Source organism: Rhineura floridana, chromosome 3 (assembly GCF_030035675.1).
Source record: "Rhineura floridana isolate rRhiFlo1 chromosome 3, rRhiFlo1.hap2, whole genome shotgun sequence".
In the NCBI taxonomy this organism is placed as follows: Eukaryota; Metazoa; Chordata; class Lepidosauria; order Squamata; family Rhineuridae; genus Rhineura; species Rhineura floridana.
In genome coordinates, this window is record NC_084482.1 from 192,646,445 (window position 1) to 192,670,213 (window position 23,769).

Below are 23,769 nucleotides of genomic sequence, written 5' to 3' on the forward strand. Positions count from 1 at the left end.
GAATGGAAAATCTGCTTATGCACATTTTGTTTTATTTTTTAAAGGTTTCTCCATTTTCTATCCTACATTAACCGTAGCATTCAGAAGTGATGCTTTCTAGAAAAAGGCTGTAATCTTAAATACACATATGGGGAGAGTAAGCCCCACTGAACAAAGAGGGAGTCACTGCTGAATATACATACTGAATATATATATAAAGTTGTGCTGTAGTGACATCTTGGTAGCCAGATCTTATGCACAGGGACTTGCGGTAACCCCCCATTGAGTTCAATGAGACTGAAGTTTGCTTAGCTTTGCAGGCTGAAGCTATGCGTGTTGGTGTGGAAGTAAGTTCCACTGCACTCAATGAAACTAAACATTATCATCATTTTATTTAAATATAGTGGTTTGCTATATTTTTCCCAGATCATGCTCGTGAATATCAATCTGATATTCAGTAATTTACAGGATGAAACTTTTTCTGAGCTAAAATAGTGGGGAAAGCTTTGCCTACTGATATTTTCATGTAACACTCCTCCTCCCCCAACTAGCGGTGCTAATAAAAAGCAGAACATCCTAGTTTCATATAGCAAGTGAGGGGGATACCTCCCACTTTGAAACCATTTTGTATGCAAGATCCTCTGCAGTAGAGACAGTAACAGGACCAATAGGAGTGTTGCTGAATATGGTTGCCACTCTTGGCCTGATTCCTGTGCCATTTTGAATGGCAAGTGTTTGAAACATTTCACTGTGTGGAGGCAGATGGTGGGATGGGGGACGTTTCACCTGAATTTGTGTGCCAGGCTGCTGTTAAAGGTACAGGAACAAGGGCGTTTAAAAAAAAAAAAGTGGGAGGAGCCATCATCCTGTTCCATCCATATATTTTCCTTACTAGGTTTATGTGCTCTAAAAAGTTTAGGTAACTCTTTTCTTCGGTGCCCTCCATCATATCTCATGTTGTAGAGATTTGATTTCTTGCATCCCCCTCCCCCCCGTGTCACTCCTGGCCAGTTTAACAACTTTATCAGGAGTGGGCAGAAAGAAGCTGAGGATCTACCAATGGATCTCTGAGTGATTTGCCACAGATTTGCAAAGGTTTCTGGTTCCCAGTGGTTTAACAGTAACAAGAACAACCCTCTCCTCCACTTAGACTTGGCTGCTGAAATGAAGACGGCTAACCTGGAGCGGCCTTCTGTGAGAACACTGAAAGCACAGCTCAGTTCTGGTACTGAGAACACATTCCCAGGCTCCGGATGTTTTCAGAGGCAGCCTGCTCGTTAATTCTAACTGTGCCTCTTTTGCATCTGTCTCTGGTTAGTTTAGATCTTGGGGTTCTAGTAATAAAAAAAAAAGTACATCCAACAAACCTGAAGTCAGCCCACTCCTGAACTTCACTGGGTTAGGTGAAGCTCTATCTGCCCAGCGACTGCAGAGAGCGAGCGAGCGAGTGTTATACTTTTGCCTGTGGAATTTTATGTCCGCAGTGCCATTGTTAAAAGGCCCTGGAGCTCTGCTTTGGGATGGGAAGAGGTAACTCTCGTTTTAAGAAATTATGCCTTAATCTGCACAACTGATTCTTATGCGTTCCCCTGGCAATCTGCAAGCAAAGACCTGACAAAAGGTGGGTCTTTGCTTAGCTCCACACCTGACTGTATCCCCCTTGAAAGGTGCTTGTGTGTTTTTTCTTCCCTTGCTGTGGACATGCCGAGGCAGAAAGGCTGTGCTAATGTGGGAAGAATCCAGGTGGGGTTTCTATACCAGGCCCAGCCTCTGGAACAAATGTGAAGCTGAGTGCTCAACAGTTCTTACCTAGGAAAGATATTAATTACCTTGAGCAGAGCTGGCCTGAAGGGGTTAGAGCGATGCATCACACTTGGAGAGAAAATGTATTTTAGTATCGGAGCAGCTGAGGCATGTTACATGGTTTCCCACATCCAAAGGAATGAGGCAGGAGAAATCTGCCGTAGCTGATCTCTGGGCCAGTTTATACATTCCTCAGCATCAAGTGCTAAACCTTCAGGCCCAGCCAGCACGACCAGTGGTCAGTCAGAAATGATGGGAGTTGTAGTCCAGCAACATCTGGAGGGCCACAGTTTCCTCATCCCTGCCTCGGAAGACGGCCTACGTTGCTATTTGCTGTTCAATCAAGAATGAGCAGTGTTTAAAAGCATGGGAATCAATGGCCAAGGAGTTGGTTCTCTCAGGGAGTGTAATGCCCATCTTGTTTTTGACTTCCTGACAGATGCTTTCTCGTATAGATCCAGGGATAGCCTACCTTAGTGCTCTCCAGGTGTTGCTGGATTCCCAACTCCCACCAACGCCAGCCAGCATAGCCAATGGATTGTCAGGGGTGATGGAAGATAGAGACCAGCAATATTTGGAGGGCACCACGTTGGCTATTCCTGCAAGGTCTATCACATATATTTTGTCAACGCTTACATAGCATGCCATTAGGCTTTCCTCTGTAAACAGTTTTAAGCCAATACTCTGATCCCAAATGTGTGTACATGCCATAATTATAATCAAAGACTGAGTTTCTCCCACCACTCCATAGGTTTGCCACCATATTTTCCTGGCGCTGCTCCTGTGCCTTTGACAGCAGCAGCCTGACAAGCAGAAATGTAAGAAGTGGAGCTTCTCTTGGCACGGCAATAAGGTTCAGCAAAGCTTCACCTACTGAATTTCTGTCTGATAGGCAGAGCCAATAAAATAAGTGGCCATCTGATCACTGAAAGCAGGGGGGGTAAACATTTTGGGCCCAAAGGTCATATCATTGAAACCCCTCCAGAAGCCACATGCCAGCAGTAGGCATGGCCAAAATATATTATTTTTCCCCAGCTGTAACTTATGTACTGTAATTGGAACAAGGGTATAATGCTTCTCAGCTATGGAGTTTATTTTATTTGTTGTTTCCCACCAGGTCTGATCCCCATAGCACCTTCTTTTAAAACAGTTTTCCAAAGACCTTGTAGATCATGGCCAAAAAGGATTGCTGAGTCCTCTTTCTTCCCCACTCCTCCCCTGCCCCCAGGTAAGGCTTCTGTAACCACAGAATCAGCCAGATCAGATCAGTCAAAAATTAAGCTGTTCTGCTGCAGTTATGTCACACAGAAGCAGGAGCTTGAGTGCACAGTGTGGCAGGACTGAGAACACCTGCATCTGCAGAAATGTTTCCTTCTAATGCAACTATGGAAAGTACCAGAGAGCCCTGTGTCCACTTTTACATCTGGTTGCTCTCTTTGAGGTGTGTGGCATGGCTCACTTACTATAGTCATCCCTCACATTTCTGAAACGGGAGCCCTGTGGAAGGGCAACTCATTTAAGACTCCAGGTTTGAAATTTACTAAATTAACCTTGAGATGTACTGCATGATTGGTCCTCTATATTACGGCAGGGAACTGGAAAGGAGAGGAAAATTTCTTATGTGATGTTACACTAGCGCTGCCCCTGTAGGACGTTTTCCACTGGCTGGCCACTCAAGCCTTCCAAACTAATTCTACAGTACTTCAATGAAGAAAGCTCTGGTTTCCTTTGCAATTATGCTTTTTAAAAATTTATTTACCCATTATTTTACAATCAAAAAGTCCATTCCATTGAAGCATTCAAATAACTTGACACATGAAAAAATTATTATATAGTACACAGAATAAAAAAATACACAGTGCTAATTGTGGTATGATACAGTCTCTCCCTTGTATTCATGCATATTGTCAGTATAATGTATTGTGGGAAAGGGAGTGGTCTTTGAGGAAAGAAAACATGTTAATTCAAGAATAAAGAACTTCACATTTCCCCTCTCAAGTGGTACCTGGCTGAAGTTTAGAGACTGGTTAGAGTCACTGACAGATTAGGCCTCTCCATTTCTTTGCTACTTAGCCCTCTTTTTAAGTTAGCCAGAAAGATAAATGATCAAATAGCACCACCCACTGGTCATTTAAGAAATAACTGCACTGTGCACTTCAATGCACTTTAACACGACTAATGCATGTTGAAGATCCGGTTATTTCTCTTGCCATTCAGTAATGTACTAGGGACCCTGCAAAGGACATAGAAACAAAGTGGTCCTTAACTAGAAGGTTGGTGAAAGGCGATATTGCAGATTGATAAATGCATCACAGTGATGAAATGGGGGAAGAGTCAGATAGTACAGCTAAGGGTATTGTTGTCACAATGCTTGAATCCCCAAGATTAAGCTCCCTTCTGCCCCATCGTAGATGGTGAAATGGAAGGTAATGCAACAGACATCGTTTTGTCTGGTTAGGTGAAAAAACCACACCCTCTGTCAACACCAACACCCCAATGGCTGCAGAAGAAATTACCCAGCATCTTCTGCTGAAGTCTTCTTCCAAACCAAGTGACATTTTCCACAGGATGTTGAGCAAGTTCTGAAGACTTGGCCAAAAGCGAAACCAGTCACTCCTCCCCGATTTAGTCTAACCAAGATCTGTTCGGCTCAGTTATAGGGCGGGCCTTAATCTGACCCAGGGGCAGGCTCAGCCCTGGAATCTGATTCCAGATCATAACAAAATTAAGGGGGTCCTGGCCTGTACAGACATAGCACTTTTTCTTCCTCACCATGTAACCACAGCTTGTAGCTTCCAAAACAGCTTGAGATCTCTCTTTTTAAAAGAAGCCCTGTGGGTGAGTCTATTAACTCTTGCAGGTCCATTCCTAAATCCAGAGCCTCATACTTAGCCAAAGCCTCAACTTCTTCACCATCACCACCACCACCACCCTCCCCAAATCTAGCTGCCTCCATGCTGCGGGCCTGAACTGGAGAAAGTTGGCTTGGCCATTTTGTTGAGGGGCCCCCAGGCTTGGTGAGCAGGGATTGCCACATAGAGAGGCTCCAGGTGGATTGTCCAGGTGAATATGGCTGGCAGGTGGCATCCGAACTGCATTAGCTGTGGAGAGAAAAATGAAGATGTAAAAAAATGGTAAATGTCATCAAGGCAGTGGGGTGAGGGCAGCTTGCATTTCTGGGTGCCAGTTGCTCAGCAGAGAGATCTCAAGAGTGTCCACATGTGAGGCTGCAGTCATCTTTGAGCCTGTATTGCGCTATTTTAGGCAGTAATTTTCAGTCAGTTTTGATGGGGCACAAGCACACAACTGTGCCATGGGAGAGCTGTTTGCTTGTGCTTTGATAAATAAAAAATAGCTCTCCGCATGCCCAGCCACTGAAAAGATTAGGGAAGGACCTTTAGCTCAGTCGCAGGGAGCACATGCCTTGCATGCAGGATGCCCCAAGGTTCTGTCTCTGGTTAATAAAAGTTTTTTAAAAGGATCGGGTAGCAAGCAGTGTGAGATATCTCTGCCTAGGATTACAGCAACATTCAAAGGGATGTTGATAGGCTGGAGCACTGGGCTGAAAACAACAGAAATAAATTTAACAGGGATAAGTGCAAAGTTCTACACATAGGAAAAAGAAACCGAATGCACAGTTATAAGATGAGGGATTCTTGGCTCAGCAGTACGACATGTTGGAAGGATCTTGGGATTGTTGATCACAACAGTGAGCCAACAGTGTGAAGTGGCTGCAAAAAGGCAAATGCTGTTTTAGGGTGCTTTAACAGAAGTATAGTTTCCAAATCATGTGAAGTACTAGTTCCCCTCTATTTGGTACTGGGCCTCATTTTGAGTACTTCGTTCAGTTCTGAACACTGCACTTTAAGAAAGATGCAGACAAACTGGAACAGAGGAGGGTAATGATAATCAGGGGACTGGAAATAAAGCCCAATGAGAAGAGACTGAAAGAACAGGGCATGTTTAGCTCTGAGAAGACTGAGGAGATATGATAGCACTCTTCAAGTATTTGACACAGAGGAGGATATTTGAAAGGTTGCCACACAGAGGAGGGCCAGGATCTCGTCTTGATCATCCTAGAGTGCAGGGCACAGTATAATGGGCTCAACTTACAGGAAGTCAGATTTCAGCTGAACATCAGGAACAACTTCCTAACTGACAGAGTGGTACAACGATGGAACCAATTACCTAGGGAGGTAGTGGGCTCTCCAGCACTGGAGGTCTTCAAGAGGCAGCTGGATAGCCATCTGTCGGGTATGCTTTAATCTGGATTCCTGCATTGAGCAGGGGGTTGGACTCGATGGCCTTATAGTCCCCTTCCAATTCTATGATTCTATGGTGACCCACTGTCAGTCAAGGCAGAGAACAGTAGGCTAGGTCAGGGATGGGGCATCAGATGTTGGATTCCAACTCCCATCATCCCAGGTCATGGGCCATGCTGGCTGCAGCTGATAGGAGATGGAGTTCAACAACATATGGATGCCACCTTTTCCCCATCCCTGGGCTAGATGGGCAAATTGTCTAGCCTGGTATAAGGCTCCAACACTGGAGGCATTCAAGAGGCAGCTAGACAGCCACCTTCAGGGATGCTTTAAGCTCCTGCATTGAGCACGGTGTTGGACTCGATGACCTCATAGTGCCTGTTCCAACTCTACTGTTCTAAGATTCTATGCAGGCATCTTCCTATGTTCTAAATTAAAATAGAATGTCCACTTCACTCTTACAGCTGAAAAGATTTAGGAGGAGTTATCATAAATGCTCATTGTTGTATAATCTCCCTGCAAACAAATCAGAATGATCAATGAAAACCAGGCATCGTATGACCTCTGCATAAGCAAATCAAAATAAATGCTCAGTAAAGAGGGCATCTGGATGAGTCCTTGGTTTCCTTTTTTTGCAGTGCATTGAGTTTAATGGGCTGATGATTGCATATAGGATGATTGTTACCTCAACCCAGGTAAGTAAGTTCTAAATCAGGCATGCAAAAACCTGTGGCCTTGATTTGGTTTCTTCTTGCTTCTTATATCTGATTTGTTCCACATTCCCAGTAAAGTGTGTGTGTGGGGGGGGTTGGAAAAACAACAACAATTAGAGCCTATCTCAGTTTTCACCAACCAGGTTCCCTCCACTACAACTCCCATCAGCCACGGCTAGCACAGTTATTCTGGCTGGGGCTGATGGGAGTTGTAGACATAAGAACTGAAGGGCACCAAGTTAGTAAAGGCTGGCCTAACTCTTCCACATCCTTGCAACACTGGTCCATATTACACTGGTTACCTCTTTGCTTCCGAGTACAATTCAGATTTACCTTTAATGCCCTTAAACAGTTCAGAGCTACATTACTGCCTGCATTGGGGATAGGGAAACTGTGGCCTTCCAGATGTTCTTAGACTACAGCTCTCATCATCTTTGACTATCGACCCCACTTGCTGAGGCTGATGGGATTTGGAGTGTGACAACACTCCTGTTCTAAAACTTCTCAGGCCTGCAATTGTTCAATGATTCCTAAGCATCTACAGTATTTCCTACAAATGCCTTGGACCATGTGGAGCACATGCTTTGCAGGCATGAAGTTCCCAGGTTTTAAAATTGTTTTTAAATTTTTTAAAGTGTGTTTTAAAATTTGTATATTTGTTTTTAATGTTTTTAATTGCTGTAAACCGCCCAGAGCGCTTCGGCTATGGGGTGGTATATAAATGTAATAAATAAATAATTAAATGCCTAGCAACTTCAGTTATCAAGTATCCCAAGATGGAGACGGTAGGGTAGACTCACCATCTGCAGACTTCTCTGATGACTTCCTGGGGAGAGAGAAAGAGAGAGAGAGAGAGAGAGAGGGAGGATGGTATTAGATGAATAGGTAAAAATGCTTAACTTTACTTGTCTATATGGCTGAAGCAAGAGAAAACTGAAAATGGGTTGGCTCTGTCTCATATTTCTATTTCTCCTCAATAATAATAATAGTAGTAATAATAATAATAATAAATTAGTTGCTTGATACCCATAATGCTAAAACAAAAACAAATAAAACACACTATAAAAACATAACAATCATCAACAACAAAACAATAGCAATAACACCCCCATGCAGCCACAGGAAGGATTGGCAGCATATTAAAACAAAACATCATCTCGATCTAGGAAATGCCCGGGAGAAAAGGTATGTCTTTACCTGGTGCTGAAAAGATGTCAATGATAATGAACATAATTTAACTTAAGGAATTCACTGCCAAGAGATACATAGTGATGATCACTGCCTTGGATGGCTTATAAATGGAATTAGGCAAATCCACAGAGAATTATTTATCTATTTGATTACAATATTGACATGACAACATAAGAAAAGCCCTGATGGATCAGGCCAATGGTTCATTTAGTCCAGCATCCTGTTCTCACAGTGGCCAACCAGATTACTATAGGAAAGCCGCAAGCAGGACCTGAGAGCAACAGCAGTCTCTCCGCTTGTGAGTCCCAAGAACTGGGATTCAGAAGCATACTGCCTCCGACAGCGAAAGTAGAACATAGCCATTGTGGCTAGTAGCCATTGATAGCCTTCTTCATGAATTTGACTAACTCCCTTTTATAGCCATCCAAGTCACTACAACTAGTGGGAACAAATTCCATAGTTTTAACTATGCACTGTGTGAAGAATTCCCAATAGGGTAACATCCAATAACAAACATTTTCTGGGTGGTTTACATTGGAAAATCAAAACCTTAGAATAGAAAAGTAGAGCCAGTGTGGTGTAGTGGTTAAGGTGTTGGACTCTGACCTGGGAGACCAGGGTTCGAATCCCCACATAGCCATGGAGCTCACTGGGTGACCTTGGGCCAGTCACTGCCTCTCAGCCTCATGAAAACCCAGTTCATAGGGTCGCCATAAGTCGGCGTCGACTTGAAGGCAGGACATTTACATTTAGAATAGAAAAGTAAGGCAACAGCATGAAATCTGAAACAGAATAAAAATAGTAGTAGTAGTAGTAAATTTATTAACTCTCCTTCATCAGTAGGTCCCAATATAAAATACATTATTAAAAACAGTTAAAAACAAAACCAGCAACACTATAAAATTAGAGAAAACGCAGCAGCAATGAATAATATCAGTAGAAACTTCCTCAAAAGCACTAGGGAAACTAAAAGGTCTTTCCCTGGCAGGCACTGAAAAGACCACAATGTAGGAGACAGATGAGCCTCTCCAGGGAGAAGATAAAAAGCCTGTCAGCAGCTATGAAAGCTAAGCAGGGATGGGAAAACTATGCCCCCACAGATATTGTTGGACTCCCAACTCCCATCAGCCCCTGCCAGCATGGCCAATGGTCAGGGAAGGATAGGAGTTGTAGTCCAGCAACAACTGAATGGCCACAGGTTCGTTCCCCTGTGGAATATCCGTGTTCAGAGGCAGTGTGTCACTGAATATCAGTTGATGAGGAAGGGCTGTTACCTTCCTGGCCTTCTGGTGGGATTTCTGCCGGCATCTGACTACCCACTGTGGGAAGCAGGATGCTGGGCAAGATGGCCTTTTGGCCTCATGCAGCCGGGCAATTGTGGCATTCAGGCAAGAGTGCTTTCGAGTAGAGTCAGAGGCCATGTTAGGTGTGAAGCAGCCCTTTCAGTTCAGTTTTCTCCATCTTTAACTTAGAAACAGAGCAAGCTGTTTTATACTGAGCCAGAGCATAAGAAACATCCTGCTGGATCAGGCCAGTGGCCCATCTAGTCCAGCATCCTGTTCTCACAGTGGTCAACCAGATGGCCTTGGGAAGCCTGCAAGCAGGACCGGAGCACAACAGTACTCTACTGATCCTGTATCTTTAGGAGAAGAGCAAGTCAGCCAAGTGCAGGTGTTCTTGCAACACAAGGTGGAATTCTCCCTTCCCCCTGCACAACATTTAAAGATACAGAAGACCTCTTGGTTGCCAGGCTTAGCCTCCAAGAGGTATTCTGTATCTTTAAAAGGGAGAATCCCACCTTGTGGTTTTTCCCATTACAGTGTTGCAAGAACACCTGCACTTGGCTGACTTTCTCTTCTCCTAAAAATACAAGATCAGTCTCAGGCCCCGAACCTGGCAACCCTATACTTAACTCAAACATGTTATTGCAACTTCTACATTATCCCAGCAAGGGCAGAGCTGTTACTACTGCAAACGACACAATCCGAGTGACCTAACCAAGGTTAGCAAGAGGGCTGAAGGCAGGTGTCCTCAAGCCCAGGTGAAGACATACCTTCCAACATTTCACAGGTTACATAAAGCTGTGGTGTGCTCACCACACCCTAGTTCTCAGCCCAAAGATCACGGCTTGAATGTCACCCTTTCCCGACCGAGCCATTATGACACATTCTCTACTTTCTGTATTTGTTTGCTCCACCATGGCCTGTCCCCACAGTCCAGCTGTATCAGCCAAGAGGGGTTTTGGGCTGAAGAAAAAAGTCATTCTCCTTCAACAGGGGTGGATGAATCTGTGGCCCTTTAGAGGTGGTTGGCCTCCCATCAGCCAAGCAGGCATGTCCAACAGCCAGGGATAAGAGGAGTTGCCATCCAACAGCATCTAGAAGGCAATAGGTGCCCCCAGCTCTGGCCTAATGATAGGGCCGGTCCTGGCTCCTCCTTCAGAACAGGGAAGGGCAGCTGAAAGAAATGGGTGGAGAACTAGACCAAAAAGAACTCCGGCTTCTCTGAAGGGTTACTGTTCTATTATTTTAATGTTGAATTTCATATGTAAACAAACAGCTATGTTGTGCTTGCTATGTCAGGGTAGCCGGTGGGGTGTCCTCCAGACATTGTTGAACTCCAACTCCCATCATCCCCAGCCAGTGTGGCCAATTGTGAGGTATGATGGGTACTGTAGCCCAACCAGTAGGGTGTACTGGCAAATTCAGAAGTGAAGGGTCCCTTCATGATAGTCACAGCCACACCCCTCCCCTCTTTTTTTTTGCTGCTGGGTTGAGAATGAGATACTTGCTAATGCCTTCTCTCACAACAGATGTCCCTAGAAGCCAATCAGCATGAAAGGAGAGTGTGTATGCTACTGAGTAGAGTCTTCCCAGTGGCTGATTCACCTTCTTTCACTCTGATTGGCTCCAGTCAGCAGAAAAGGACAAAGATGCATGTTAGAAGACTTTTCTCAGCAGCTAATACACTCCCCTTTTATGTTGATTGGCTCTTAGGATGTTGGAGACATAGGGACCCTGCGGGGACCTTGCTCCCCAAAACGTAAGAGGGCTAAGACCCCCTGAACCCCCAGACAACTACACCCCTGAGCCCAACAACATCTGGAGGGCACAACATTGGCTGCTCCAATGTGCTTATTTAAAGGGACAGACCGACAATGTTGGATGAGCATCTTGAGATTGCAGTACCAAATAAGCTTCTAAATTGTAGGGTGTGTATGTATGTATGAAAAACAAGACAATCAGCTGCAAAACAACAGAGCACGAGACACAACGTTAATTCTTTTACAGAATCATGAATGTCAGTAAGTGCAATTTACTGAAAAACTATGTCCAGGTGTGTCTGTCTAATTTCACTCTTCTGGACAACTACTACTGATGCAGGTGCCTTACCTTCCTTTGTATGTTGCTGCCCTAGTGAAAGATCTGTTAAGTTTGCAGGGGGGGCATTCATAAAGTTGGAGAACACTGCTACATGATTCTAAAGCACACAACGTTCTCCAAAGAATCCTAGGAACTGTAGTAGCTAAGGGTGCTGTGCATTGTAGCTCTTGAGGAGTAAACTGCAGTTCCCAGGATTCTTTGGAGGAAGCCATGTGCTTTAAATGTACGGTGTGTAGCAGGAGTAATGTGTTTTTAGGTTGTTGTGTTGGTTTTGATAGGTTTGTTAGTTATAATTGGCTTTAGTGTTTATTGTCGTAAGTTGTTTTGGGTTGCTTTGCAAGGAAATGACTTTATTATCATCATCATCAACAACAACAACAACAAAACAACAACAACAGCAACAACAACAACAAAAGTTTTAAAAGTATGGTGTGTATGCAGCCTCACTCCTATGAACATGTGTGCTCCTAAAATCTCTTCTCTCCCTGACTACACCTGTATAGGCTAGTCCCCATCTTCTCTGATTTTGGATTTGTACCTTTAACACTGTTATGTCTGCCTGAAATTCAACAGATGCAACACTCCCCATCACTGTGGTGGGAAAGGCCTGCACCTGTTTAATTTCTACCTGCCACATAGTTATAATAGGCACAATGGCTTTGGTAGGAAGGAAGGTGAAGCCCCTTCCACGTAGACTTTCAGACACGCATGACTCCACATGCCACTTGTTCACCTGGGGTTCCATGTGCTGTTTATTCCTGAGAATCGGGAGTGGCTGGCTATGATCCAGGCTGAGGCATGTAGTAACATAAACACATCATCACCCTGGGCTGCCTTACCTAATTGTTGGCCTGAGAGTTATCAGGCATGAGGAGGGTGGTGTCCCTGAAATCCTTCCCATCAGTTACATGCCCTGTGCCTCAGCCATCCCAATTAAAGTGTGACAGCCCTCACTCTGCCCCGTGACAGGCTCCAGCCTCCTGATGCACATGAGGTCATCTGCAACCAGCTCAGCTTCTAGGAATTTACAAGCTGCGTGTGCCTGGGGCAGAGGTGTCAGGCTGTGCCACAAGTTTTGTTCCAGCACCTTGGGCTCATCCACAAGGGAGCCATATTAGTCTACTGTATGTATCCAAAGCAATAAAAGTGTCTTGCAGCACCTTACTCTCTAGCACAAACTTTCAAGGACTACATCAGGTGTGGGGAACCTTTGGCCCTCCAGATGTTGCTGAGCTACAACTCCCATCATCATTGGCCATGCTTGCAGAGGTTGATGGGAGCTGCAGTTCAGCAACATCTGGAGGACAGGGGACTTGTGGCCTTCTAGATGTTGCTGAACTACAATTCCCATCATCCCTGACCATGCTGGTTTGAGATGTAGTCCTGCAATGTCTGGAGGGCCACAGATTCCCCATCCCAGCTTTAGGCCATGAAAGCTTATGCTAATAGATATGTTAGTCTTGTTGGAAGACTGTGTTGTTTTAAAGACTGTTATTGTTTATTAGTTTTAGTTGGCAACAGATAAGAGTTGCCAACCTTTATTCATTTTCTTTCTTTCTAGAAAGACTTCTAGAATTGTTTGCTTGTTTGTTACATTGATATTCCACCTTTCCTCCAAGGAACTTCCCCCCTGCTCCATTTTTATCTTCACAACGGCCTTGTGAGGGAGGGTAGGCTGAAAGACAGAGTGACTCAGTAAACTTCGTGGCTGAATGGGGATAGGAAGCCAGGTCGTCCCAGTCCTAGTCTGAGTCTCTGCCCACTACAACATGCTGCCTTTGTTCCCAGCTTCTGTTATTCGCACATTTACACTACCAAGATTGTCTTTGGAGTGCTAGTTTTCTTCCAGCAGGGCACTTGTGCCATTAAAATCAAGCAAGCAAGCAAGCAATATCTTCTTAATATTTTAAATATTTTAACTGGTTTTACTTTAATTGTGCTGTTTACTGCTTTGTTGGTTGCCACCATGGGCTCCTACAGGAGGAAGGGCAGGATAGAAATGAATGAGTGAGTGAATGAATGAATGAATGAATGAATGAATGACCTAGGGAGCTGGTGGGCTCTCCAACGCTAGAGGCATTCAAGAGGCAGCTGGACAGCCACCGGTTGTGATTTTTTACAGGTAATAGTAGTTTAGCTTAATCGCTGGAAGATGTAGTCCAGCGACATCAGTGTACAATAGGTGATGTTCAGGACATAGACCCAAATGATGATGTTCCTGCCCTGAAACCCTGAACTTGTTTGTGCTACAAATTATTGCATGACGTTACTGCTTAGCCGATGCCAACTTTTCTTTCCTCCAAGACTATCAGATGTCATTTCTGACTGCTTCACAAGGACGTTGCACGCAGCTAATGAGAGGAAGTCTTTTTCTGCCACTTCCTCATATCTGGAATACTAGAAGTCTCTGCTATGATGCAGCAGTTGTAGCACAAGCTATTGCCACTCTGACGACTGTTCTGCCAAATGGATTGCATCACCATCTCCAAGGGAAGAAGGCCACAGTTAGTGGATGCAGTTTGTCAAGACTAAGGCCCTGGGCTTAATCCTCTACACCCCCAGTTATTTCTGTCCACCCTTGAATCACCCTTGACAAGGTTGTCACCTCACAACCCAGCAAGTGCCTTTCAATCACTCAGCGCAGCCAGAGATCTCTGTTTCATACCCGAGAGGGTGTCTACCAGTCAGAATAGAGAACACTGGGCTAAACAAGCAAGTAGTCTGATCTGGTAGAGGTATGTCTCCAGTTTAGTAGTGAATATATTTTATATATTTTTTTATTATTTATTAAATTTATATACCGCCCCATAGCCGAAGCTCTCTGGGCGGTTCACAACAAACAAAACCAGTAACATACAATTAAAAACCACATATCATCAATTAAAATAAATTAATTATACAAAAGTTAAGACAAAATTAAACACATGTTGAATGCATATTAAATAGTAAAATGCAGGAATGTTAGAATGCTAAAAATGCTAAAAGCTAAAATGCTAAAATGCTAAAAGACCTGGGAGAAGAGGAAGGTTTTTACCTGACGCCGGAAAGATAGTAATGTTGGCGCCAGGCGTATCTCATTAGGAAGAGTATTCCATAATTCGGGGGCCACCACTTGGAAGGCCCTTTTTCTTGTCATCATCTTCCGGGCTTCTCTCTGAGTAGGCACCCTGTGCCTGTGCAAATCTGTGTGTTGCAACCTGGCAACCCTAGACCAAATGGGAAGGCAGGGTTCTTCTTGCAATTTTTAAATAGCTGCATAGGAAAGGCGAATTTCACTGGGGCTGCTTCCACACTAGGGCCCTTTAATGCTGTTGCAATATTAATGTCATGGCACAGCCTGTAAAGCAGCCTTCACAGATGTTTTGGACTACAGTTTCCAGGATCCATGGCCATTGGCCATGCTTTCTGCAACATCTGGAGGGCCAGATGTTCTCCACACCTGATTTAGATAAAGATTGATACAGAAATATGTTAAATAATAAAAAGGTCCTCCACCCCTGCACTACTAGAGACTCATTTTAGATTTGTCCAAGGGTCTGGCTGGAAGGCAGCTTTGCACATTAGTACCACCACTGAAAAATCAAGCATCCGGTCTTCCTTCTTGGGGACATGGCCTCTCCTTGTCCAAGGGATTACAGCAGTTGAGATTGGAAGCACCTGTGCAATTTCCAATGGCAATTTCTGCATCACTTGTGAAGATTCCCAGAGTGTCTTCCATACATTTTGTCCTTTGTAAAGTTCTTCACTTTTTCATTTTGTCAATGATCCTGTTGCTCAGGTGAACACTGGATGCTCCACCTGTTACTCATAACTGAAGTCCCAAATCCCGTGTTTATGTGGAACTACAGTCCATCTGCCACAATTTCAATTACATTCATAAGAAAAGAATACCCTGCTCATATATTCTGCCTCCTTTGTAAAGACATAATCCATGGCCATTCAGCCTGTCCTCATATGGTAACATCTCTTTCAAATGGCATTCTTTCCTGAGGGACTGATGATCATTAGATTTGCAGAACATCCCTGGACAGGCACAACCAGGTCAAGAAATTAGCCTTAATCAAAGGGATCCTCATCCCATGGGAAGCCTCAGCCTCCTAGAGGCCTCTCGTTTTGCCAGATGCATTTTCTGCCTTCTCTCTGCTCTTCACATTCTCTTGTCTCTGTTAGGTGCATGCGCCATTATTATTATTATTCCTTTCTCTTGTTGTTCCAGGTCCCATTCCCAAGGGTGAGAGGCCCATCATAGCAATGATCCAAACCATTTCAACAAAGTAAGCCTCTGTTACCCAAATTAAAGAACTCTGGGGAAGGGCTGTAGCTCAGTGGCAGAGCATCTGGCTTGTATGCAGAAGGTCCCCAAGCATCTTCAGATAGGGCTGGGAGAGACTCTCTGATTGAACCCCCGGGGAGCTGCTGCCAGTCAGTGTTGACAGTGCTGAGCTAGAAGGATCAATGGTCTGACTCAGTATAAGGCAGTTTCCTATGTTCCTAACGTGCTATATAGGAAGAAAAGTTGGAATAGGGTAGCCCAGCCTTCCCCAACCTGGTGGCCTCCCAGATGTTGTTGGACTATCCCTCCCATGATCCCTAACCATTGGCCATGCTGGTGGGAGTTTTTCCTGGTTGCTTGCCCCACTCTCTTTTCATTGAATTTTTCCACTGGTTTCTGGAGTGGCAAAAGGGTTTAACAGAAACATAGAAAGCTGCCTTGTACAAAGTCAGACCCATTGATCCATTAGCTCAGTGTTGTCTACACTGACTGGCAGCAGCTCTCCAGGGTTTCAGGCCAGGGAGTCTTTCTCAGCCCTTCCTGGAGATGCCGGGGATTGAACCTGGGACCTTCTGCATAAAAAGCAGATGCTCTACCACTGAGCTACAGCTATCTCCCATGAGGATATTGGAAACTGTCTTATACCATGCCATGTCATGCCACATGATTTCTTTGTCTACCTAGTTCTATATTGCCCACTCTGACTGGCAGCAGCTCTCCAATACGCTGACGGTCCCAGGTTCAGTCCCTGGCATTTCCAGTTAGGGCTGAGAAAGACCCCCATCTGGCGAGCTGGTGCCAGTGAACTATAAGGCAGAGCTCTTCCCCATCACCAGCTACCTCATATTTTATTAACATGGAGATGCCCTGGATTCAACCGAGGCGTTTCTGCATGCAGAGCCGGTGCTTTACTATTGAGCTGGTGACAGGAGAGTGTGTGTGCATGTGTTAGCAGTTAGGGTTCCCTCTGCTGGGTGGGTTTGTATACTCAGTGAGCAGGCTGGACCTGGAGCTCTTGTTCCAGGTACTAGTCCTGGTGCTTCACAGCTATATAACTATGGCCAATTCATGCACTTCATCGTTCTAAGTGTGATGATTACATGTTGCTGGACAAGTGACAAGCAAGAGGAAGCAGTCACACTGACATCCTGTCTTTCATACCCTAAGTGATTATTCCTCAGGAACACACACTTCTTTGGCCAGGCTATTAGTTCTATATTCCAGCGTGACTGTCATTTTAGACAATTAAAATTGTCCAGGCATGTACACACCAAGGCAAAAACTCTTTGACTGAGTCTGAGTGATGTTAATAATATTATTGTGACTGTAGCAAGGTATGAAAAACACCAGTTTAAGGTGCTACCACTGGTGTATAAAGATCTAAACGACTTGGGCCCCAAATATCTGAAGGAATGTCTCCTCTCACATCTAACTGCCTGGGTGCTAAAATCAGCAGGGGAGGCCCTGCTAGCCATCCTCCATGGTCTGAGGGATGGGGGTACATGAGAGGGCCTTCTCTGTGGTGGCCTCCAAGTTGTGGAATGATCACCTTGCTGAGGTGGCATCATTGTATGCTCCATCACCCAACAAGCATTTAAAGGGCTCCTCACCATACATTTAAAGCACATGGGTTCCCTCAAAGAATCCTGGGAACTATAGTTTACCCCTCACACTTCCCAGGATTCCTTGGGGGAAGCCACGTGCTTTAAATGTATGGTGTGGATGTGACGTTTGTTGTGCCACAGCAACCTATGCTCAGGCTCAAGAACACTTGCCCGCTGCACTCGTGCCTCACTGTGGTACAGAAATGGTGTAAACTGTCCTTGAGTCTAAAACTAATTTCTCAAAAGGGAAAGGAACAGGGACCCCTAGCCATAGCCAGATCTGGGCAATATATTGTTGACAGAGAAAAACGGAAAATATGAACTTGGGGGATGGGGTTGCAGATGGTTAAAGGGGCCAAATGAGCTGAGCCCTGGAACCAGCTCAATGCCAAATCCACCTTGTCCCTATGCTCTGCCAGTGTGCTGGAGACCTGCAGGTGGCCTCACCCTTTCTCTAGGAAGGGCAGCATACATACTTCTAGACTTTTCTCCTTACCACAACCCAGTGAGCTATTTTGGGTTGAGAAAGAGTGACTGGCCCAAATGAGCTTCATGGCCGAGTGAGGATTTGAACCTAAGTCTTGTTAGATACACTAACCATTATTATACCATACTGGCTAAATTGGCAGTGGGGAAGAGGAATGCTGCTTCTCTGAGGAAGGGGCCCATTCCTAGTTCAACAGATGGTATAAACATTGGTCCATCTAGCTCAGTATTCTCTACACCAGAGGGAGAGACGCTGTGGCCTACAGATGTTGCTGGACTACAACTCCCATCAGCCCTAGCCAGCATGGTCAATGGTCAGGGATGATGGGAGCTGGAGGGAAAAGGTTATAGCTCAGGGGTAGAGCATCTGCTTTGCATGAAGAGGGTCCCTAGTTCAACACCTGGCATCTCAGGTAGGGCTGGGAAAGAAACCTGAAGAGCCACTGCCAGTCAGTGCACACAGCACTGAGGTAGATGGCCCAATGGTCTGGTTTGGTATAAGGCAACTTCCCGTGTTTCTGTGTCTAAGTCTGCTGTGTCCTACCTGGAGACAACAAGGGTTGAACCTGGGACCTTCTGAGCTACAGCCCTTCCACAAGGGTGTCCCTGGAGCCAGCTCCACTTGCAGGCAGTCTGAAAGCAGCATGGCCAAGAAACAAGAGCAAAACCATTCTGGCCACGCTGTGCCTGAGAGGCTCAAAGCAGCCCAAGTTCAGCAGTGGCAACACTCACATCTGCTACCATCCTCTTGCCCCACCAGTATCACTGTGTGTCTTGTCTGGCTAGAACTGCAAGGCAACTTTTTCTTGTCTCCACCTTAATTATGTAGGAGAAGGTGAAGCAACAGGAGGCAAAGATTTGCAGGATGGAGCAGATAAGTTACAGCTGGTGCAATCCAGCAAGACAGATCGGCTGAGTGACATTCCCACAGCACAAGGTTCTTCCATTAATTTCCAAATTTAATATTATGCTTTACTGTGTTCCATTTTAGTAGACACAAGTAAGGAAGTTCATATCAGATTATCCTCTTGTTATTGTTGTTGTAGCAAGAATGTGCAGGTTTTAAAACTGCCGGGGCTTCCCTTTCGAGAAAACAAAAATTCAAAGTAGAAAACAAGATGCTAGGATGTTGTAACTCAAATTTGGGTATAAATAGATCAGCTTATACCTGGAGAACAGATAATATTAACAGCAAGCTTTGCATGTGCATGCACACGCACACACACACACACTTGCTAGAGACTCACGTGCATGTGCAAAAAGAGAAACTCCTATTTTAAAAATGCTTCTGTGACATGTAATGCATAATTGTCCATTCTGTGTGGCGTTTCTGTCATTCCTCTGATTTTGTTCTAACAATTTTTCATTCTTCTTTTTGCTTTTTGGAGTACTATCAAGCTTCCTTCCCGATCTTCTTCCATGAGGATTCTAGTTAAGGTTGCCAACTTCTTTACCAGTTCATGTGCCTGTGGTTTTAATACAGCAGCTTGCTTTGCAGACATCAGCAAGTGAATATACATGTTTCCGTACCTTAAAAAAGATTCATGCTTTTAAAAGCTCAAGCTGCAAAAGCTCAAGCTGCAGTAAATGCATAGCAGCAGGCTATACCTTTTTTCCTGGTCAGTTGGCAGCTGTAATTCTAGTCCACGGTTTGTTCTGAACATTATCTAAGATCTCTGCTTCATAAGGGTTCACCCTTCTTATTTCTCTTGTACTGCATTTGGATTTTTTTTCAGGATTGCCAGCTTTTTTCTTGCCTCTGCTTTTATGCCTCATTAGGAGGCAGAAATATTTATTTCCATGCTGTGAAAAATGCAGGAGCAGGAGCAGACTAATTTCTGGTCATCTGGCAACCCTAGGAGGTATTTTTAAGCTTGGAACTGAAGTCCTTTGTCTACATTTTTAGCTCTCCATCAGTTCCCATCAGCCCCAGCCAGAATAGCCAATGTTCAGGGATGATGGCAATTGCAGTCCTGCATCATCTGGAGGGCCAAAGGTTCCTCATTCCTGCCATAACATAAAGTGGTTGTGTTCTTCCTCCCCCTTATATCTGCTGCTTTTATATCCAGACAATCTATAATGCAAGTGGTAATGATGTACCAGATAAGCCTGTTTTCTGTTTCGGTTGTAGTAATTGTGTGTTGTGTGTGTTTTTTCAATGTGGAAATCCTGGGGACTGGCTGGCTGACAGTGCAATCCTAGACATGTCTGTTCAGCAGAAAGTCCCACTGAGTTTGGTGGAGTTTAGCCTTACTCAGATAAATACAGGATTGCAGGCTCAGACAGGACAGGTGCATGGTCATGGGGAACATTTTGCTGCAAAATCTGCATCAGTTAAAGACATGGAGCCCTGCTAGGACCTTGAAGATGGTGAAGTTGTGTGGGCCAGTTCTGTAGAGATTGTTCTCTCCCATGCTCCCCTTACGTACATACATATGTACGTACTTATATATATAAACAAAAGCACTAAAAACATTTTAAAACATAAAAACAGACTTTAAAATATATTAAAACAAAACATCCTTTAAAAAGCTTGAAAAGCATCTTTAAAAAGTAGAAAAGGTTTAAAAACATATCAAAAAGCAATTCCAACACAGACGCAGACTGGGATAAGGTCTCAACTTAAAAGTCTTGTTGAAAGAGGACGGTCTTCAGTAGGCGCCAAGAAGATAACAGAGAAGGTACCTGTCTAATATTTAAGGGGAGGGATTTCCAAAGGGCAGATGCCACTACACTAAAGGTCCGCTTCCTATGTTGTGCAGAACAGACCTCCTGATAAGATGGTATCTGTGAGCGCAGCGATCGACTGGGTATATAAGGGACAAGACAGTCTTTCAGGTATCCTGGTCCCAAGTTGTATAGGGCTTTGTACACCAAAACTAGAACCTTGAACTTGGACCGGGAGCAAATGGGCAGCCAGTGCAGTTCTTTCAGCAGTGGGGTGACATGTTGGCGATACCCTGCCCCAGTGAGCAGTCTTGCCGCCGCATTTTGCACCAGCTGCAGCTTCCGGACCAACCTTAAGGGCAGCCCCACATAAAGTACATTAAAGTAATCCAGCCTGAAGGTTACCAGTGCATGGACAACAGTGGTCTTGCTATCCTGGCCCAGAAACAGCCGCAGCTATCTTACCTTATGTGAAATGCATCCATCGTACAGTAATGGTGCTATACAAATAGTAATAATTCTTCTTGGGCATCATGTCATTTCCGCCTCCTTTGTGTTTCTCCTAGTGATCAAATTGATAGGCCTGCTTTCCCACAAGGGCAGAGTGTTGCTGCTGTCTTGCTGCCTAGGTCTGCAGCAGGGGTGGGGAACATGTTGGTGGAATCCAACCCCATCATCCCTGACCATTTGGGGCTGATGGGAGCTGGATTCCAACAGCATCTGGAGGCCCACAGGTTCCCCACTCCTGGGAGCCTACAGGGAGCCTCCTACAACAGCAACTCAGAAACCGCTGCAATTCAACTAAAGTTAGTAATATCTGCCTGGAGGTGCCAAGAACTGAACCTGGGATATTTTGCATACAAAGAATGTGCTGTACTAGGTCAGTCGTCTTCAGCTTTGGGTCTACGGCTCCCATGATCCCTTGGGCTACAGTGGCTAAACTGGCTGGGGGTGATGGGAGTTGTAGTCCAATAACATCTGGGGTTCCAAGGTTGAAGAACAGTGCAGGTCTACCTCTAAGCTACAGCCCTCCCTTCGCTTGGAAGAGATAAATTTGCTCTCCAAGCTTGGAGGGTATTTTGGTTAGGGAAAGCACAAGAGAAAGGGTTATAAATACTCCTCCATCACCACTATAGTGATTCACACTGTATCCTCCCCCCTGGTTGCTATTCACCCAAATTGCATAAGGCCTAGTCATGGATCTTTACTATTTTGCAACAGGGATGGGGAACCTGTGGCCCTCCAGATGTTGCTGAATGATAGCTCCCATCAGCTCCAGTAAGCTTCTGGCAAAGAATTTTTTTTTAAAGGAAGACAGAAAGAATCCAAGATATGCACATGGATTATGGATTCTCGCAAATTTATTGCATATTTTGTGAGAAAAGCTCGTGCTGCATCTATGTCTGAAATGAAAGGTGTCAGTGCATAAACTCAACTGGAATTCATGCCTTCTGCACTGAAAGCCCTACTCCCAAGACCTTTAGGGGTTGATTGTGGTTATTCAGCAATAAGCAGCACTCTGCACATACTCAGAGACACTCGCAGGTCGTACCTTTCTCTCCTGGATGCTGGTCGCAGGTATCCACCCTCCACGGCGCCTTCTGGGCTTGGAAGCGAGGGACACCTGGGCTGTCTTGGCATTGAGGTGTTGGGTGATCTTGACCTCCACGGCCAGCTTGACGTTGGTCCGAAGGTTCTTCCTCTCAAAAACTTTCTTGCACTGAGGGCAAGACAGCACTTGGGGGCCCTTCCCAGCTGCAGCCGCCTCCTCCCAATAGCGAGTGATGCAGGCCCGGCAGTAGCTGTGATCGCAATCCAGGATCACCGGGTCCTTAAAGTGACCCCTGCAGACAGGGCAGATAGCCGCTCTCTGCAGCTCAGCCACGAGCCCTTTGCTTTCCATGGCGCGTGAGGTGCCTGTGGTGTGTGCTGCGTTCTGTGGTTTGACGCCAGCAGCAAAATACCTTGTTCCTTATAGAAGGGGGCGGGGACACACGGGAGGAGCATCCTCCCAATTCCAGCTGCAGGTAAACAACTCTTACATAAGCAGCCAGTTCTTCCACTCAGCAAACTTGGCTCTCTGTGCCACAATTGTGGCAGGAACTGCCTCTGGTATGGAAGGAGAGTTTGTGTTGCTCTTCGAAAAGTTTTGCAGTCTGCTCAGCGATAGCTGTTAATGCTGCAGGGGAGGCAGATGGGGCCCAGCTGAGGTTTTATCCCAAGTGCTAGGGCTGGAATCCTGATTCCCGTGTTCCTGACCTTGAGCTTTGTAGATCTGTCCCAAACTAGGAACGGATCTAAGGCCAGTCCAAAACACTTCGCTGCCTGCAGCAAAGGACAAGATAGGAACATAGGAAGTTGCATTCAACTGAGTTGGACCATTGGTCCATTTAGCTCAGTTTTGCCTACACTGACTGTCGGCCAGTCTCCAAGATTCCAGGCAGGCGTTTCTCCCAGTCCTACCTGGAGATGCTGGGGATTGAACTTGTGACCTTCTGCATGCAAGTCAGATGCTCTACCACTGACCAAGAGGCCACTTCTCTACGGCATCCCCTTCCATACGCAAAAGCCAAATAGATTAGCAGATGACACTTACTTCAGCACTGATGGTGATGGGATGAGATCCTCCATAACACTTGAGGCCAGCAGGCTACATTAGGGGATACAGGGCAGGCTGTGTGGCACACACAGCTGTTCCTTCCAGCTCCTTGCCACCAGTCCCTGCCTCCCAGCATCTGCTGCCTGAGATGTCTGCTTCACTCTGCCTAATGGTAGGGCTGGCCCTGAATGATTTTAAGGAGCTCTGGTAAATGCATGCGCATGAACACTAAGGATCATGCTACGCACATCCTGCCATTTCACATGCAGCATCTTCCATCATATGTTTTGAACAGTTTATAACATATTGGGAGGCAATTATGTATTTTTCTATTATAACTCTGACCTTCTAGGTTTTTTTAATCTATGAAGGGCAGGGCTGTTGCAGATCAAATGAATCCAGTATAGAGAAATCAGGAAAGAGCCTTTAGCAATGTATAAATATCACCATAAATATTGTAAGCTTGGGATGGTGGGCAGCAGAGAGAGAATTGGCCTGGATGGTATATTGGGATCCCATACAACTCTGTGATTTCAGAACTAAGATTTCTGTCAGTGCTTTCAGACACTCACTATTTTCAGGTGGGATTCAATCACATACTGGCAAATTCAGGTTGCACAATTATAGATGATTGGGAGGTCTTGCACAAAAACCTTATTTTGCAAAAGATCTGACTTTGTGAATAGGAGAGTGATGGGGAAAGTGTGGGATAAAACTTGCTTTGATGCAACATCATCTAACCACCCTGTAAACAAATCTGAATCTCCCTGCAAACAAATCAGAGTGAATGCTCAATAAACAGGTCATCT

At 45.1% G+C, this 23,769-nt stretch overlaps 1 protein-coding gene and 1 non-coding gene across 2 annotated transcripts; both read right to left on the bottom strand.

Annotated features, from left to right (window-relative positions):
• Positions 1-3,504: 3,504 nt before the first annotated feature.
• LOC133380910 (RING finger protein 39-like) lies at positions 3,505-22,926 on the bottom strand. Its single transcript, XM_061619125.1, has 3 exons — positions 21,914-22,926; positions 7,558-7,583; positions 3,505-4,883 (listed from the first exon to the last, which is right to left on the bottom strand). The coding sequence occupies exons 1-3, from the start codon at positions 22,262-22,264 to the stop codon at positions 4,880-4,882; spliced, it is 381 nt and encodes a 126-aa protein (XP_061475109.1). The 5' UTR covers positions 22,265-22,926; the 3' UTR covers positions 3,505-4,879.
• Positions 16,146-16,221, bottom strand: TRNAK-UUU (transfer RNA lysine (anticodon UUU)). The gene has a single exon. It is a non-coding gene; the product is annotated as a tRNA-Lys (tRNA).
• Positions 22,927-23,769: the final 843 nt, after the last annotated feature.